The sequence below is a fragment of the Grus americana genome, chromosome Z (genome assembly GCF_028858705.1).
Source record: "Grus americana isolate bGruAme1 chromosome Z, bGruAme1.mat, whole genome shotgun sequence".
Classification (NCBI taxonomy): domain Eukaryota; kingdom Metazoa; phylum Chordata; class Aves; order Gruiformes; family Gruidae; genus Grus; species Grus americana.
This window is the reverse complement of record NC_072891.1, coordinates 23,195,668-23,213,474: the sequence shown is the minus strand read 5'-3', so window position 1 is coordinate 23,213,474 and position 17,807 is coordinate 23,195,668. Positions and strand designations below refer to the sequence as shown.

The following is a 17,807-nucleotide window of genomic DNA, read 5'->3' as shown; positions in this document are numbered from 1 at the left end:
CGGTAGGAGAACAATGGACCTGTGGGGTGAAACAGCTGTTGTTGAGGACCCAGTGACCACACTGTAGGTATATCATGGATTTTTTGGATTAGCTCAAGTTAAGTCATCTGGATTAAATACCCATTTGCACTTGGAACACATTAGTTGCATGGGATTGAGGTTTTTAGTTTTAAAATTAAAGTAACCCAGCAAATAAACTTTGAGATCTCTCTGCAAAGCAAATCACAGCAGCAATAATTGGGACGTTCACTACAACAGCGCACACTTGATCTGAACTAAAATGCTAATATAGATGTATCTGAAACTTTCTTCATTCATTATGCCTACTAACAAAGTCATAAGTGGTAATATTGGTTACCAGTTTAAAGAACAGACAACTACTAGGTTTAATAACCATCAGATACTATACAACTGCTGAAGCAAACTCCTTTTCCCTCCCTCTTAGAATACGAAGTGCATAGTTTCCAGTGTATTTCAGCATATTTGAAAACTGATAAATGAACAAAGTTAATTTATACTAATTCTAATGAAATATCTTTTGCTAAAGATTTTCTTTTAAAAGCATGAACATATCTTTCTACCAAATGTCATCTCTCTTACTTACAAGACTATTAAGAAATGCATCCAGAAATGTTGAATGTTTTTCATTCAAATTGAAACACTTACTCTCAGACTGTACTTCCAAGAATCTCCTCCTGTCTCTTCCACAGCTATTATTTCACAAAGAAAAGGAAAAAGTATTATTTCAACTATGATTCAAATAAAATTTAGTATTTCGATATGTGAATATCAGACTACGAGAAATCTCGTTATGAAAACAATCTCTACAGGCAGTATTTGTCCATGTAACAAGACTGTAGAAAATAAAAACGCCAATATTGCTGAGAGCAATTTATAGAGGCAATGCAGATATGAAACTCTTATACCAATACCTAAATAAACTGCAACCAACTATACAACATTTTTCTTACTGAAGCCTTCTGGGTCCTCTTCCCACATCATTAATTCTTCCTTTGTCAGCAGGAAATAGTGAGTGACTAATCTCCTACATATTTCCATTAGTGTTGGATATGTGAAAAATGCCGTCTTTATCTTATGTGCTTCAAGAGTTTCAGGACTGCTATCTGAAATAAAACACAGAAAATTCCAAATTATAATTAAGTGGCTTAATGATCAAAGAGTAGTCTAGTAAAATTAGAAAGAAAACAATAGATAAGAAATTCTTATCCTCAGAGAAAAAAAGAAAAATACATTTTCATGGCAGACTAACAACAGGCTTTCATGTGCTACTTTTTTAAAGCAATTTAAAATCCCAAATTCATTTACTTTTAAGAGAGTTCTCTAATAGCACAATTAGACTGAAGGGTCATTAGGGCTTCACAATGTATTATAATGGTTTTCAGCTACTATGTAGATGAAAAGAAAAACTGTTTACCTGCTGCTTTTGGTACTTTTTTATTTAGCATTACTGAATTAAAAAGCACACAAAATTCAAAGTTTCATTTATACCTATTCAGAAAGTTTATCCAAATACAATCTTAAAAATGAACTGGGTTTTTTAGGAGTTAGCTTTCATTAAAAAAGCAGCAATAAAACCAAATAGTGTATGCCGTACAACCAACACAAACACTATATGTCAGTCAGAAATGAAGAAAAAGAAATTTTCTGGTTTAATTTTTTTTTAATCACCCAGTTCTCAAAAAGTCAAGTGCTATAGATTTTATTAGAATGTGCTATATTCTTCTTGTCTCAAGTGACAACATTACTATAAATACAACTATGAACTATTGTAAGTCAGTATTTTCATTAATAATCAGTGGATTTAGGACATTCTAATGTATTATAATATTATGGAATAACACTGAAATACATCAATATTCTGAAAAATTTTAAGTGCTGGGTTTCTCTAATCTGATACATACTAGTATGATCATGAAACTTTTTTAGATTTAGAAAGAGAACGCTAATTGTCATCTAGTCATTGCCAAATATCAAACTAATGTGGAAGGGTTGGTGGGTTGTTTTTTTAATATAGCTCAATTCTATTTTTCATTTCATTATCTGTACATACAAGCAGTGTAAGAAGATTCAGAATGAAACACAGTCCTAGAAAGCAGAACATATAAACTGCTTTATATTCATCTGCATGTCAAATTCACTGTGTTTCTGTCTTTTGCAGTACTGCTATTAGTTAATTACAGCAAATACCTCATTTTATCAAATATTTCTCAAGAGAAAGATACATCCAATCATTTGATGAAAATAAACCAAATTCAATACCTTAATACTGTTTAAAATTAGTTCAATGAAAACTAAAAAAAAAGTCAAAGATAGTCACGCTCCTTGTCTATTTAAAATTACTTCAGCAAGTCAATGTCTATATACATTAATACTTTAACCATGAATATAAGAATTATCAATATAGAGACAGAAGCGTACATTACTAACAATTCAAACATTAAGCACGTCAAAAGAATGTCTTAAAGTTTTATTGTTGGGAACAACTAGCAAAATGTTTCTTAAGATATAAAAAATGTTTTTAGTAAATAGCAGCAATACCTTCAGTATTTTTGGATGGCTTGTAAGCATAATTTTTTACAATCATCTTAATGAGATTCATGCATTGTACAATAAACCGCTCAAATACAATTCCTTCACCAGCCTCTGTGAAAACATAGCTTACAGCAAACTCCAATGACCTTTGAATCAAAGGGGTGAATGAAAAAGGATGTTGATCCAGGAAGTCCAAAAGCTAAAAAATTAAGGAAGTAGAAGAGCAACAAAGAAATCAAATGACTTTTTGTGCAAGTCTTATTAAATGTTTTCATAAGCTAGTTATCAAAAACAAGTGCCAATTTATATAAAATTATAGAAAAGAAAACTGAACACAGACAGGAAACTAGGAAGAGATCAGTATCAATGGTTAATGAAGCATTATTTTGCTGTGAAATTCTTGATTTGTGTTCAAAGTTACCTTTAAGTTTAAGGAACAATACTCATTTTCAACTATACTAGATTGCTAGCAACACAGTATGTAAAACATATCAGCCACACTTAAAACCCTGAACATTTTAGCCGGTAATTCATCCCCATTAGAATTAATGTAAGTAAAAGAGGCATGAGGGAAATAACATTTTTTTTTCTTTTTCTCCTCCTCCACTGCCATACAAGCACTTGCTTCTCCAGCTTGGTTTTTCCAATGAGTGGTCTAGAATGCACTGGTCAATTACTTTAATCTCCTCTACTACTGCAAAAATGCCTAAGCCTAAATTCTTGCATCTGAATTTTTACAGGTGGCAATTATCTATTATTAAAGTGGTTTTTTCTCTTCAGATCTATGAAAAAAGACGCACATGCCTCACATACTTTGCTTGGTAGTTCAAAGTAAGAAGTTCTATGACAAAGGCTAAAAATACTGGGTCAGAGCACCTTCAGTGCAATTTTGGTGAAGACAACAGGTAGCCTCCCACTTCTGACAATTAGGCTGAATATTTAAGTAAGATCCATGGCCCCAAGATAGAATCTGAAAACAATGGGAATTCTGTAGGTTTTATATCTTTTAAAAAAGGTGACAATGCTAAAATTACCTTCCGATAATATATGCAATTAATGGTTGCATAGAATTAGCTCACAACTCCAAATACATTATATAATACACAAGTCACACAGGGTAAGAGGTTTTTGTTAATTTTCTTTCAGTAAACTAGAAGTGGTCAGTGATTCAATAGAATTAACAAGGCTTTAGAAATAACAATCTAACTACTTATAAAAGACAGAATGGAAAGTTTATCTTTATTCATCAATGCTGATACTAATGTTTTCGCAAAACTTTCAGAATTCTTTCTTAAGCAAAATCCTAGATAAATAACTTATGGAATGCATTAATTTTTTTTTGAGCTAAGGACAAGTATTTTTCACTCCTGCAACTTATGTCAGCATGAGTAAACAGACACCTTTGTCTTTAAAAAAAAAAGCACAAAAATGTATTTTTTAACACAAGTTTTAAGTTGCAGTACCTTCCATTTCTTTAAAAGGCCTGAAACCTATTGGCTTTAAGACATGCAAATATCTGAATGGGGACTGCTCCTCCAGAATGGTAAACTATTCAGTAACTGAATGGAGAATTTACTTACCACTTTAGTGAACAGAATTATAGTCTTTTCTAGACGATCTCTGCATACATTTTCTGCCCTTATACTTCTACCTGGTAAAATCAGATATTTAACAACTATCAATTTTTAGACTTTCCTTTTCTTTCTGGATAGCTAAGTTTTAAAAAATTAACACTGGAGAACAACTTGTTTTAGCTGTAGTTCAGGGATCATGGCAGCCAGAAATAAGTTCTATGGCAGAATAAATTCAAAGTCAAATTCAAGGTAATAAGTACTGGGAGGGATCTTTAACCATTTCTCTCTGCTGCAATGAAATTCACTGTAATTGACCAGAATAAAACAAGTGGGACATCATTACAGATAACTCAATAATAAAAGACAGTTAAAATAATGCAAACAAATGCTAGAAGAATGTACAAGAAGTAAAAAAGCATTGAAAAGATGAAAATGCCCTTCTATTAAAATTATGGTATATCCTTACTACATAATAGTATGTGCTTTTCTAGAAACTCCACCTTAAAAAATTATTGATTATGGTCACTGGAAAACATTCTGAATTTTCAAAAAGCAGATAAAGCTTTTATAAAAAAAAGAACAAAAAAAGCCATAATGAAGGCATACAGGCAAAAATCATGATATAATAAAACACTAATCTCGTAAGGCCAACGTGCTTGGTTTTGCAAAACAACTTATTGATTAGCAAAGTGGCAATGGGAAGCTTTAGCTCATTTCTTATCTTAGGACTTTCAAGCCCCACAGTCCTCACGTTCAAGGGACTATGATAACGACCATGTTTCAGGTTAGGATGGCCTTCAATTCAGTCTATTAAAGTTAGGCAACTACCTTGCAAAAAAAAAAAAAAAATTAAAGAAGGGCCAGAAAGAGCATGACTACAGTATAGTAGAAGGGCCAAACAGTTGCATGCAAAGCAGTCTGCATTTTAGAAGAGCTAAAAAGGTATTTTATTTTGGCACTGAACACAGTGGCAGTTTCCATCTTTTCTAGAAACGAGGCTCAGAGCCTAGATCAGCCCCTCTCACTTAAATACACGCTCCTTAGCCAAGTACCTTCATTTATATAAAAAGGAAAAATTCTTCCTACTCTGTTTAGAAATCTATTCTCAGAAAAAGCGTTGTTGAATCCTAAAAGAATGACCTGACAGGCTTCAAATGAACGAATGGCTTGCACCAGGTCTACTACAAGTGTATAAGTAAGAAAAGACAAGCGAGTTCAGATGCAACACTACCAAACATCTTTTTTGCTTGCTTCAGGTAACTTCCCTGCAAAAGCACTAACTTCTGCCAATTATGCTTGTATTTCTGCTGACTGTGTTAACCTGTGGTTGCCTGTCTCAGACTACTACTCTTCCAGTTACAAAACTGGATGTGATCTTCATTTCCCATTTGACACCTACCAAATACATGACAAACTCCAGGAAAAAGAAAAAACATAAAATTTTCCCAAAGAAGAAAACTCAAGATGATCTGACAGTTTCAGCAGCATTTAAAGTAATCGCTTTGCAGTTATAAAAAATATCTTGCACCTAAATGATTACTGATACGCACTCAACTGTATTATGTTTTCATGCAGCGTCTAATATTTAACAACCAATACAAGAAAACATATCCAGATACTTACTACACTCCAGAAACTGTTTTAGTCGTTCAAACACTGCATGTAGAAAACCCTGAAAAATATAAAGTTTGTGTGTCTTTTAAAGATGAAGCTTATTTTGCACTGTAGGAGAAGAAAGTTAATCAAACTGAAGCCAGTTCAGATATGTTACTAGCTCAGACATCACCTTACCACTTTTAACTGAACTAATTGATTATCTTGGACAAACAATTTCCTCATGAAACAATCAGTTACCTAGCAGACTGCATAGATGATCTAAACCAACCTTATTAGTACCACACAAACAGCACAGCATCTCTAGTAGAATAAGGTATAGGTAAATATAGACATATGTTTTATAATCTGCTTATCCATTTCTCTCCTGTTCTCAACTTCCTAGTTTACTATGTACGTCATAGGTAATCAATTCCTCCAAGAAAGCAGGCAGTGTCTGGGGTTAAGGGAGATGCTTGGGTTTCTTTCTTCTTTCTTTCTTTTTCCCTCCCCCTGGATGGGCTGCATACCACAGGCTTTCATCTCAGAGAAATTCTACCAATAGAATTTGATACAACAAATATGCCATTACATTCATCATTAAATGAAAACATCCTCTTCAAATGACAGGGGAAAGTACATATAAGGCATCTTCCAGTAGTCAACTGGAGCATCACTATTATGTGACATGTAAATTGGAAGGGGTACCTTTTCTTTTTTTAAAGATCATGCCATTGGTGCCATAGTGTTTAAGATCTATCCAGGATCTGACAGTTCTCAACTAATGGGAGGACAACTGTGAGAGCATGTCGCTTGATCTTCCTTTACATAAACACAAACGTGTGCCTTGCAATGATTTTTAAATGTAGCTCTAACAATACCTGAAATAATCACAAAAGATTTCTAATCTAGAACTAGGACCAGATATATGTCACTTACCATCACCTCTGCACTCCAGTGAGGTTCTACAAATCCATGGACTGTCAGTTTACGAAGCACTAGGAAAATAAAAAGTTATTTGTGTAGGTATTTCTCAGCCTTTGTTCCAACATATTTCAGAACACACCTACAATTACAGTTGCTGTGCCTTTCTTCCAATTCTCCATATTAAAAAATACATTTAATTTTGGGCCTTTGGATATCTCAACCATACTTAACATGACTCTAATGTTGTTGAAATTACTTCAAAATTCAGTACATCACATGTAAAATAATGAAGAAAACTCCAAGAATTGCTGAATCAAGAAGAAATCTGCAAAAGCTGTAAGTATTCAACTTCTGAAAGGTTCTGCAGTAGGAAAAGGGCCAAGTACAGTCAACTAGGGCCCATCAGCCATCTTACAAATTTTCTCAGGTTTATCGCTGCCAGTAACCCATAGAAGCCACATGCTACACCTTCTGAAACAATTCAAGACTGGTATTACCTACATTGCAAGCACCGCACACAAACATCTCAATTCTTCAAAGCAGCAAAGTACAGCAAGGATATGTAGTCATCCTGCTGATAAATACTTGAGCAACCACCTAAAATCTAAACTGACTGCTAAGGCTACCTCTTCACTGAACACAAGGTGAACTCAACGCAACAAAATTCATAGATCGGCTTCCTCAGTTAACTGCCTATAGACAGACAGATGTAAGCCTGAATTACAACGCATTAACTAAGACCTGTTATGCCTTCCACTTTCCCACTTCCTAGACTTTGACTTCTTACAGCACGCAGATCAGAATGGTACATACTGAGAAACAAGAGTACCTTCTCACCCTTTCATGCGAACAACCTCCTCCTCCTGCCTTGCTAAACGTACAGGTAAAATAAACCAAGACTGTTTTTCCCAATGAGCATGGTTTTGTCGGAGAATGCTAACTCTTTACAATAGAGGTCTTACCCGTTTGCTGTGAAGAAATTTACTTGATTCCTTGTATTTAATATCATTCTGTATTATTACCTTTCAATGACAACAAGGTTCTTTCTAGTGAATTTGTGGCTGCAGCTTCATCCCCTGCACAAACTTGCTGTAGGAACGTATCGGTATGATGATTCCACAAGGAACACGCAAAGCTATAAATACCTGATGCAAGCTGCAAAAGGAAGAAAGACCAACAAGATATTTGATGTCCTGAATTTGGCTATAGCATAATAAATTCCTAAATTTTAAAGGTTAGTTTAGACTGTTAAATTATTTAATCCATCTTCTTGTATATCACAGGCCAGAGTGTTTCACTTGCTGCTTTGTTGTACTGAGTCGTACTGATCGAAACATGTTTTCCAGAAAAACGTTAACCCTATAGTGCCAGATGCTTAGAAAATTTCCTTTTCCTACCTAAAGTTCAAACAACTGTGAACATATAGTGTTCCCAACACAGTGAAACTGGATGCACTGAAAATTTTCATTCATGTCAAATCTGATGATAGAGGAACTTTCGATACTGAGCACAAGTTAAAGCCCAACATTTAAGCATAAAAAGCCTGCTTAAAAAGTATGCTCCTTAAAATGAAATTTCAATGATATTTTTGACAAGAACTGCCTTACAAATCTAAAAAACAAAAAAATTGTTATAACCTTTTTCTTTGCATGTCTGAAGTTGTCTCACTCTATGAATAAAAGAATATACAAAGAAAATACCATGCTGGAAAAATGGCATTCCATAAGGCAAAAGGTTCATACGAACTTAATGAATTTCTTGAAAACATAAAAATGACTGAAGATAACAGCTCTTTTTGGACCTAGTAAGACAGTGGAAATACAGCAGAGATACTGTTGGACATGACAACTTTAACAACAAATACTGGATCTTACTACGTATAAATTCCTTTCTGTCCCTCTGTTGAGATGGTATGGATTTGGCTATTTTATGAAGGTGAGACTTTGGGATTAGGTTTTGATTTTTTTGCTACATCCTTGAGTATTAGTGATGCTTTCAGCTGCACAACCGGGCTGTATAAGCAACATCTTGATTTAGGAGAGCTCTAGAAAAGAAATCATTATCTCGCTTGCTCTTTATTGCTTTGGAATTAATATCTGTGAATATACCAAAACCTGTATTGTTCAATTATACAGATCATGTATAATGGCCTAATAGATTTCAAAATATAAACAAAATTCCTATATGGAGGTTACATTCATCCATACCTACACATGGCAGAGAGAGAAAATACTGCTCATCTATACACACATCTCACAGCAACATATCATCCTTTCAGTCCTGTCCTATTATGAGAGCCAGCCTTCAGTTCCTCAGAGTCCTGACAATTAAAATTTCAGCTTAAAGATTACACAGCCAGTATTTTTTTCTACATAGATAAATAGGTAAACCTTCAGAAATAGGCTTCATTATCTGCACTACAATCTTTTCTTTAAAATGGAGGAATAAAATAAAATTTTGTAAATTCAAATGTAACATGTTTGGAAAAAATGTTTAACCCACTGAATTCAGTTAACTGTACTACATCATTGCTTGACTCCAAATGGGATGGGAGATTCAACAGCCTACAGCCAAAGGTAAATCTGTGTTCTATCAGTGGATTCTTACAATGGAGAAGGTAAGCTACATGAGACAAGATTTGACATTTGCATTCACATCTTGCCTTTTAATTAACCGGGAGAAAGAAGTTGGTCTGGAAAAACTTCAAACACATTCCCACTGACAATAAAAGCCAAAAATACTGTAATATGGAAGCCCAAACCCCAACATTTTTTAAAGACTATACTGAATTATGAATCCACAGCACACTTCCAAAACCACTACAAATTCAGTAAGGTCTGCTGTACAGCATGATAATATAAGGCTGATACACAGATATGGTTCTGTAGATGAAACTCTGCTTCTTAATGCAAGTTATTATAACACTCAAGCTGCATGCAAAATTAATAAAGATCTCCAAAACATTTCACTTAGAAACTGACTTCCAGTTATTTAATATTGTACATATACCCACCAAAGTAAGAGCACTTCTGTTTCAAAGGCAGGCATTAAAGTCAACATAACTGACATTAATGCACTGTCAGCTACCCACAGGAAGTGGGAAGCATGTCCAATATGTGGTTTGCATGTTCTACAATATTGCATCACATTACTTACATCATAGAAAAGTTTCCTATCTGCAGCAAGCCGTTTGGATGCCAGGGTCTTTGTAACATGATAAAAGGTAAGTAGTGCTCTGTGTTGTCGAAGATCATCCTGGACTTTCACAGATTCTAGAAGAGTGGGTATAAGTTCTGGCCATTGCCTTGGACAGTCCACCCTGGCAACTTTAGCAATCAGTACAGAGATCTGAGTTGCTATCTGCAAAAAAGCAAAACAAAACATTCAGGACACGTACAATGCAGAAATTAACAACCAAATAAAATCTGAATTAAAAAAAACCTAGTATGAATTGCTAGATTTTTTGTGTGTTTTTCCTCAAACTATTTTTAAGTTTGCTGAATGCAAATCAATGTGGAGAAAAAATGTCTCCTATTTTATGTTTATAGTAAATATTTACATAAAATGCTAAGCTGGCTACCTTGTTTAAATTTTACATAAAGATTACTAAATTTATTTGTTCTGGAAATCACATAAATGAAGAGACAGATGTTTGGGAACCACTTTTTTACTTAGCAATCTTTTCTATTGCTTTCTACAAACACACACAGACTGATGAATACACACTATGCTTGTTTCTGCTATACCTCAATTTTAGCCTTTGCAGAGCCATTCCCTGCCCTCCCATGCATACGTGCCTGTGAGCTGTGGTCCCGTCCCAGTGGCTGGAGTTGAGAGACTCTCGACTTGCTCCAGACCCTTACACCAGAGGCCATGGGCACCTACACCACCCCCACCATCCGACTTTGTTTGCTGGCACCAAATCCCACTTACACCAGTCTTGCCAGGAGCTGGCACCTAGTCTTTGCAGCACACACACATGACAGACACAGTGAGATTGCACAGAAAGGTAGTTAAGGGGCTCAAGCAGAAGACAAGATAGACGGTGGAGATTAGGGTTTATTCAGACACAGGTACTGAGCAGCCGTGGTCTACACATGACTGGCCCTTTTTAAACCCTGTTTCTGTCTATTCCCCCTTTGCTGCTCCACAACTCCCTTCCCCTGACCATTCCTTAATAAATTTTGTATAGTGCTTCCTAACCCCACCGCAAATATCCAAAAACTTCATGTTCTTGTTTCCCCGTTCTTATTCCATTCGCATTGAGGCTGTCCCATCAAGGACCTTTCCAACAAAGCAGATGCCCTCACCTTCAACATACCCTTAGAACTACCACCACACTTCCAGCTTAGGGACGAAGACACCTTCTTATGCCATTGAAAGGAACCTAAGTGACTTACAGCCATGCCCTCCTTTACTGCTTTCTTAGCTGTTTCATCTGAAGTCTGACCACCCTACAAAACTTCCTACAATATTCACTCCCACCCACTTCCTTAGGGAGAAGAATTGCTTCAGAAAACTGACGTCAACATTTGCAAGGAAGAGCTTAGAGTCCTATTTATTTTCGGATCAAGTGATCTCGATTGGCAGGAGGGAGCAAATACACTCTTCTCCATATGTGATACAAGAAGCAATCTCTCCAGGGATGCTAAGAGTATTTTTTCCTTGAGGACTGGCTTTTTAAGTGAAAAAAACTGCTGTCATACATTTCAGGGAGTATTTTGTTCCTCTGTTCCCTCCATATGGTAAATATCTTCAGAAGGCATGGAAATTATGCTCCCAACATATGGTATGTTCTGTTTTTTTTCTCCCCCTCCCCTGGAAGTCAGCTCATATCATCACATCTCAATACTACGTCTAATTCTTTTATGCTGGGTTCATTTTGTTGTTTTTTTTTTCTTTTTATACATACAAGGGTCATAATTTTGCTCCCTTCAATGATGCAGAAAGCACAAGTAGATAGCAACTGTGTTATGAAGTGTCTGCGACTGGAAAAGAGCACTCATCAGGAACACAAGATATCAAAACTCAGGCGTATCAAGCAGACTAAGGGACTAAATGAAAGATGCCTCTGAAAGGAAACCTCAAGATATCTACAACACAGATTGGGGAATAAGGGAGAAAGAAGGGGAGATGGACTCACATACTTCAATATCACAACAATTGTTTGAGCAACCATTTAGGAGCAGGCTGCTGGCATAAAATAAAACAAAATCCTCCATATCTTAAAAGACTACATCCCCAAAATATCATAAGGACACCCAAATAAATACATAAAGCCACAAGTCTTCAAGATGTCAGTTAAAAAGGTTCCTATCTTAACCTGCAACTATAGTCACAGAACTGTAGAACTGTTCATCAGCAGTGAAATTTATAACTATAATTTATACCATACTATTGTCTTAGCAAGCAAACTGATTAAATACTAATGGAGGTATTGAAAAATTACTGATAAAAAGTTTGAACTGTTTTCTTCACAATGCAGTAAAATCAGGTTTTTAGAATGTAAATACCATGCAACCACTTCAAAATTAAACATTTGATAAATTTTATACTACCTAGTAGTAGCATAAATGACAAACGCTTTATGGTCCAACATGACATACTTCATGGTTCCTCTTGGTTGAAATAAAGAAAAAAGTAATATTTAGTCCTATTTCTTACATTGAAACTATACCTGCACTACAAATCTAAAGATATTTTCCATGTCTACCTGCATTTTAAAAAATTGCCTTTGAAATAAAACTTTAAATTCTAGTCAAAAGTGTCATTGCACAAAGGTCTTCTACAAAGACTAAATTACCCTAATTTTGACACATTGATCTAATCCTACAAATAACATTAATCCCATCGAAGAATCCTGAAAAGTTGAAATTGAACTGTCTGCAGAACAGAAGTTTGTTTGCTACACATTTTCTTTTTAAGCTTTACCTTATGCAAATAATTTCTATATTTTTTTGGAAAAATTCTTTAAGATCTATCTTAAAATATTAGCAAATACTTCACTGCAGAATCTCATACTTACATGAGCAAGAATGAGTTAGCAGAAGGAAGACATTCATCTAGCATGTGCATATTCTGAGCCCCTAACATTAGTTCTATTCTCAGTTTAACAATAAATCCTTATTTTAGTCAAAACAGCTTAAAATTAGTCACTTTATGTAAGACAAGACACTATCATACTGAAGCTTTATTATGCCTACATAAATTCATCAATGCTGTGATTAGATATGCGACAGCACTACTGCTTAGGTGGGTTTATGCAGCAGCGTTCTCAGACCTCATTCCTGCTAACGCCATCACCACCCTTCCTTGTATGGATATACTGGGAGTCAGATCAGAGAACAGATACAGCTGAAAAAAGAAAAATCCCACAGGCAGAGAAAGTTATTTTTAAGCTACATTCATTCCCTGAAACACTTCACAAAATGGTTACATGAACAGTGAGGGAAAACAAACTGCCACTGCAACAAAAAACAAACCAGAGAGAAACCACATTGAATTATCATCTACGGAAAGAGATTTTGCTTGAGCATAAAGTTTGTCTGAAAGGCAACATGTAAATTGCAACTCGTCAACTTTACTATTATTATTAAACACTTTGTAAAGACAGAAAGCAAATTATATACCAATACAACCATTTGCTGGGAGAGTAATAATTAATCGTTCACCACTAACCTGATTCACTGGCTCATTAAAATTGGTGATAAGTCCAGCACGCAATGTAGTTTTTTCTTCTTCAGAAAGAGCACTGTGAGGATATATTTATTAGAACATAATTTAATTTTCAATAAAAACAACTATTAATTAATATTTAGAATTATTTTCTCACTATTACTAGACAGAGAATGATCATTCCCATTTGTGCATCTGTGCTTGACTGGACAAAAATTACTTTTACACACCATTTTCTTGAAACTAATGTATTTCAGTTTGATAAACTATCAATAGAACATCCCTTGTTTTTCCACTATCTCAAAGATATTTAAAAAGAGAGGAAACAGTGAAAGAGACAAATATTTATGAGGCCTTTTAACCTCAGATTTTGATGTGACCTTTGTAAAGAGAAAGTTCACAGAGTAAGGTACCCAGATATGTTAAGAAAATAAGGGAAAACTGTACAAACTAAAACCTGATTGTTATTATACAGTTATTACTGCAGCGATTGATGGCTTGAGTATGACTATTCCCATGTACACTAACAGATAATGACAAAAAGATGCCCAGTATAAGGTAATCATGGTATCACATGACAGCTCTTTTTGCAAACAATCATCCTTTTCTATGACAAATCCTCTTCCACAAGCAGGCCACATAGCTACACTTATAAATATGGATCCTTTGAAAATTATATCTTTGAGTGATAAATATATTGATATAGTCTTCAAAAATGCAAGGAAAACTAGTAGAAAGGATAAATTCTAAGCCATAAAGGTTAAATTTCATTCAAGTGAAGCTTTACACTATCTTTATACTTCCTTTTAAGTGTTCTCTATCAGTTTAAGACTAGAAGTTATGTTATACTGTAACTCCTGCACTACTTCAGACTTTATATGACCCACTGAATTTTCTTTTACGTTCCAGGCAGAAAACATAACAAACTGCTTTTAAAAATGCCTTGTTGGTATTTATAGATTATACAATCAGAACCACCCCCCACCCCCCCCACTCAACCACTTTCATTTGCCAATAGCACCTAGAAAGCTGTTTCTTGTACATAAAAAGACTTAGATTATCATGCAAGGTTTTTTAGATGAAACTGTGTCACCTAACATTGCAGTGATATAGAAGCATGCATGCAATCACATCTCAATGAAGTCTAGTGGCTGGAAATTAAGAAGATTAAACACACCAACATAACCACTTCCTGTTGTCTGACCTCAGGCACAGATAATAACCTACTAGATGTATATAGTGAGATTTAAAACAATGCCTAAAGCTCCCTAAAACAGATCTAGACAACTACTAAATATTCATCTCAAAATAATAAAAAGCAGAGGTAGGATTTACCCTGAGATCAAACATTTGCAACACTATTGTAGTTTTCACTTTCCCCCTGCCTCTGTATATAACACAAGTGCTTGCTATTTCATAAATCAAAGACTTATTCTAAGTATGTTACACAAGGGGATGGCGGGGGGGAAATTATTGTTTCATTGGTGACTCAGAACTGCACACTATGTCGTATTTTCAAAGGTAATTTATAGCACTCAGGAACCACATTTAAATGACTGTTTATCAAGACTTAGGCTGTACAATATTTAAATGTAAAATTAAATTAAGCCTAAAAACATTTTGGGTAAAATTCACAAAAATTCCTGCAATGGTAAATGTTTTTCTGCAGGGAACTATTGCAGTTATTAATATAAAGCCACCAGATGACATTTTAGGGAAATAAATTTCTCTGATTTTTTTTTTTTACTACAAAAATGCAGTATATACACTTACAGGCATACTCTAAGTCACTTCTAAAACTTGCAAGCTACTGTTAATACAATTATGAAATATAATCTCAATTAAATGTAGCTTGTACAATAATTTATTTTCAAGGATGACAGAAAGCACCTAAAAAAATTCATTTGTAAAGAAAAATAAAACCTGTTCCACTACATTATTTCATTTACCTTGTTCATGAGCTCATGAGGCCCCTTGCCTTAACTATTTTTTCATAATTATATTGCTCATACCATACACATATTCCAAGAGCAGCAAGCATTCAATTCATTTCTATAAGTAAAAATGCCGTAATTATGCTTTTGCCACTACAAACAAAACAAAGGAAAAGACGCTGCCTCGCAAGGATGAACACCTCAAATATATAAGTTTATGATCAAAGTTGGCAAAGAGTAATAAAAAATAAAAATCTAGGAAACGATACAGATGCAAGTGGTGTACTGCGATATGTGACAGGAATCGGGGATTCTAAGGGCTCACCAGAAAGCAGATGGAGGAATTTACTGTTTCAATAATAATACGACAGTGACACCCACTGGAGACTGGATCCCCCTGCCACAGGCTCACCCCCCTGCACAAGTAAGCCACAGACAGCGGCGGATTTATCCTCCTTTAATACATCACAAGAAAGGCCCACGACACCATACAAAAGCTAAAAGCAGGCTAGAAGTCATGAAGAATATGTACCATGCAACAAGTTATTTCCCTTCAGCACTGAATTACACCAAATCAAAATTTAAAACAAGCTCCTCTAGAGAAAAACTTCTAAGTATATATGTTGTAGTCTTTCACAATTCACAATTTCACATTTCTGATCTTTTTCTGTGTTTGGTATGGGGAAACACGTATCCAAATATTTTAAGTTATTTTGGAGCTGTTTTTAAAAAAGTCTAGTACTTCACAAACCAGAAATCCCAATCTGAAGAGTTACTCTTAGTTATCATTCAAACGAATAAAAACATGGATTTAAGAAGTATTACTAAAGTTGCCAAGCCAGTAATCAAATCAGAGAACAAAGTCAACAAAAGACAGGATTTAACAGTAATTATCTGTAAAATCAAACACATGTTCAAGAAAAGGAACTCTTAACAACACTCAAATTCAAGAAAAGCCACTTCTGAAGAAACCAAAATCACGTGCAAAATCAAAGTGAGATCGACCACCTTTTGAGGAGGCTGACAACAGTTTCAAAAACACAGGCAAAACTGCCCCTGAAAAGTGGCTATGACAACCCTAGGCTCTTCTCGACGGCAATCCAGAAAGCTGCCTGAGAAAGCATGAGGGAAAGAGTTCATAGGCCCATCTCTAAAATCACTCTCACTGGAAAATGCTGTTTTAAGTCGAAGGCACGAGGAGAACAAGCAGCAAAAATAGGACAGACAGCATCAGTGAACATGTACCAAAAGCAAAATATTTCAGAAGGCTCACTTAAAAAAAAGGAAAAAAATATTTGTTTGTACTCACTGTTCTGTAGCTATGTATTTTAGCAAAATGAAACAGTTACAGTACTGCCCAAAGAATTCACGATCTCAACATTTTCCTGCTTTGTAGTAGTAGCAGCTGAGAAGCCACGAACGCTCAGCAGAAGGGCAAAGCCAGTCCTGCTTGATTCACATGAAATCAGCTTCAGCGCACTTATACAACAGAGGCATTTAACTGATCGGGAAAGTTCCTGGTGATTGAAAGTCCTCTACAAGTACATAAATATTCAAGCCAAATTGTTCTAAAAGAAACCATCTTTAGCACTGATTTACTAAGGAATTAAGGACACATGAACGTATTATCTGTCCGCAGGAACCCACCTCCAATTCTCATAATTCTTCAAACTACTTAGTAAATTTCAACTACATTTGGCAAAGAGCAGAAATATCAATCGTATGATTTTTTTCCCCTTACATTTTGTGAAAATCAACAGCTAAGTAAAGTAGACAGACCTGAGTTAGCATCCCACTGAGAAAAAGACAGGTATAAAATCTGTCCTTTCCTTTGAGAGGCAACAGACACCAGTCACCTCCAAATTCAATGTCTGCTCTACCAAACAGGCTGGGCAGATCGGAACAAGCTTTGAGGTACCACCATGGATGGACATAGGATGGCTGCTGATGTGATAGACAAGACAAAAGATGAAAATTTTGCAACAACAACAAAAATAGAGCCTTTAAAAAGCCAATGAAGCCTTCAAAAATCATGGTATGCAAAACACAATTGGTTCAGAAATCAACTGAGAAATCACAGCTTAAAAGTAGCATTTCTCAAAATGCCCTCAACATATTCTGCTAAGAGAAAAGCAATACAGGTGACTGCAAAATACTGAGAAGACATCACATATGAGAAATTTAGAAAGAAAATTAGAAATAGAGAAAAAATCAGACAGAATGGAAATTTAATACATAATTACCACACAGAATCTTTAATAGCATCAATCTTTATTTTATACATTAATTGCGTTAAATTTGTGATAGAAAAATTAGAAATGGGGAAAAACTGGACTTATACTGGAAATTTAATATAGATTTACCCCATGGAATCTTTAATAATAGCCAATGATTTTATTAATTTTTTTTAAATCACATTAAATTTGCAACAGGAAAAGTACATCGAAAGACTGCTACTCAATTTTTACCTCGGTTCAAACAGTAAAATTGTAGTCATTACTTCTGCAGGAAATGAACCATGTTTTTTTTCACCAGAAGTGCTACTATTACC

The 17,807-nt window shown here is 35.0% G+C and overlaps 1 protein-coding gene across 4 annotated transcripts in view; it reads right to left on the bottom strand.

Annotated features, from left to right (window-relative positions):
* IPO11 (importin 11) overlaps positions 1 to 17,807 on the bottom strand; it is a 93,814-nt gene that overhangs the window by 61,940 nt on the left and 14,067 nt on the right. For 3 of the 4 annotated variants that reach the window (XM_054808790.1, XM_054808789.1, XM_054808788.1), the window contains exons 5-13: positions 13,326 to 13,398; positions 9,804 to 10,007; positions 7,670 to 7,802; positions 6,660 to 6,718; positions 5,751 to 5,799; positions 4,134 to 4,204; positions 2,560 to 2,752; positions 972 to 1,124; positions 667 to 710 (exon numbers count right to left, since the gene is read on the bottom strand). In XM_054808790.1, coding sequence (XP_054664765.1) covers positions 667 to 710; positions 972 to 1,124; positions 2,560 to 2,752; positions 4,134 to 4,204; positions 5,751 to 5,799; positions 6,660 to 6,718; positions 7,670 to 7,802; positions 9,804 to 10,007; positions 13,326 to 13,398 — 979 coding nt within the window. The remainder of the gene's footprint in view (positions 1 to 666; positions 711 to 971; positions 1,125 to 2,559; positions 2,753 to 4,133; positions 4,205 to 5,750; positions 5,800 to 6,659; positions 6,719 to 7,669; positions 7,803 to 9,803; positions 10,008 to 13,325; positions 13,399 to 17,807) is intronic. The other variant, XM_054808791.1, reaches the window with a different exon arrangement.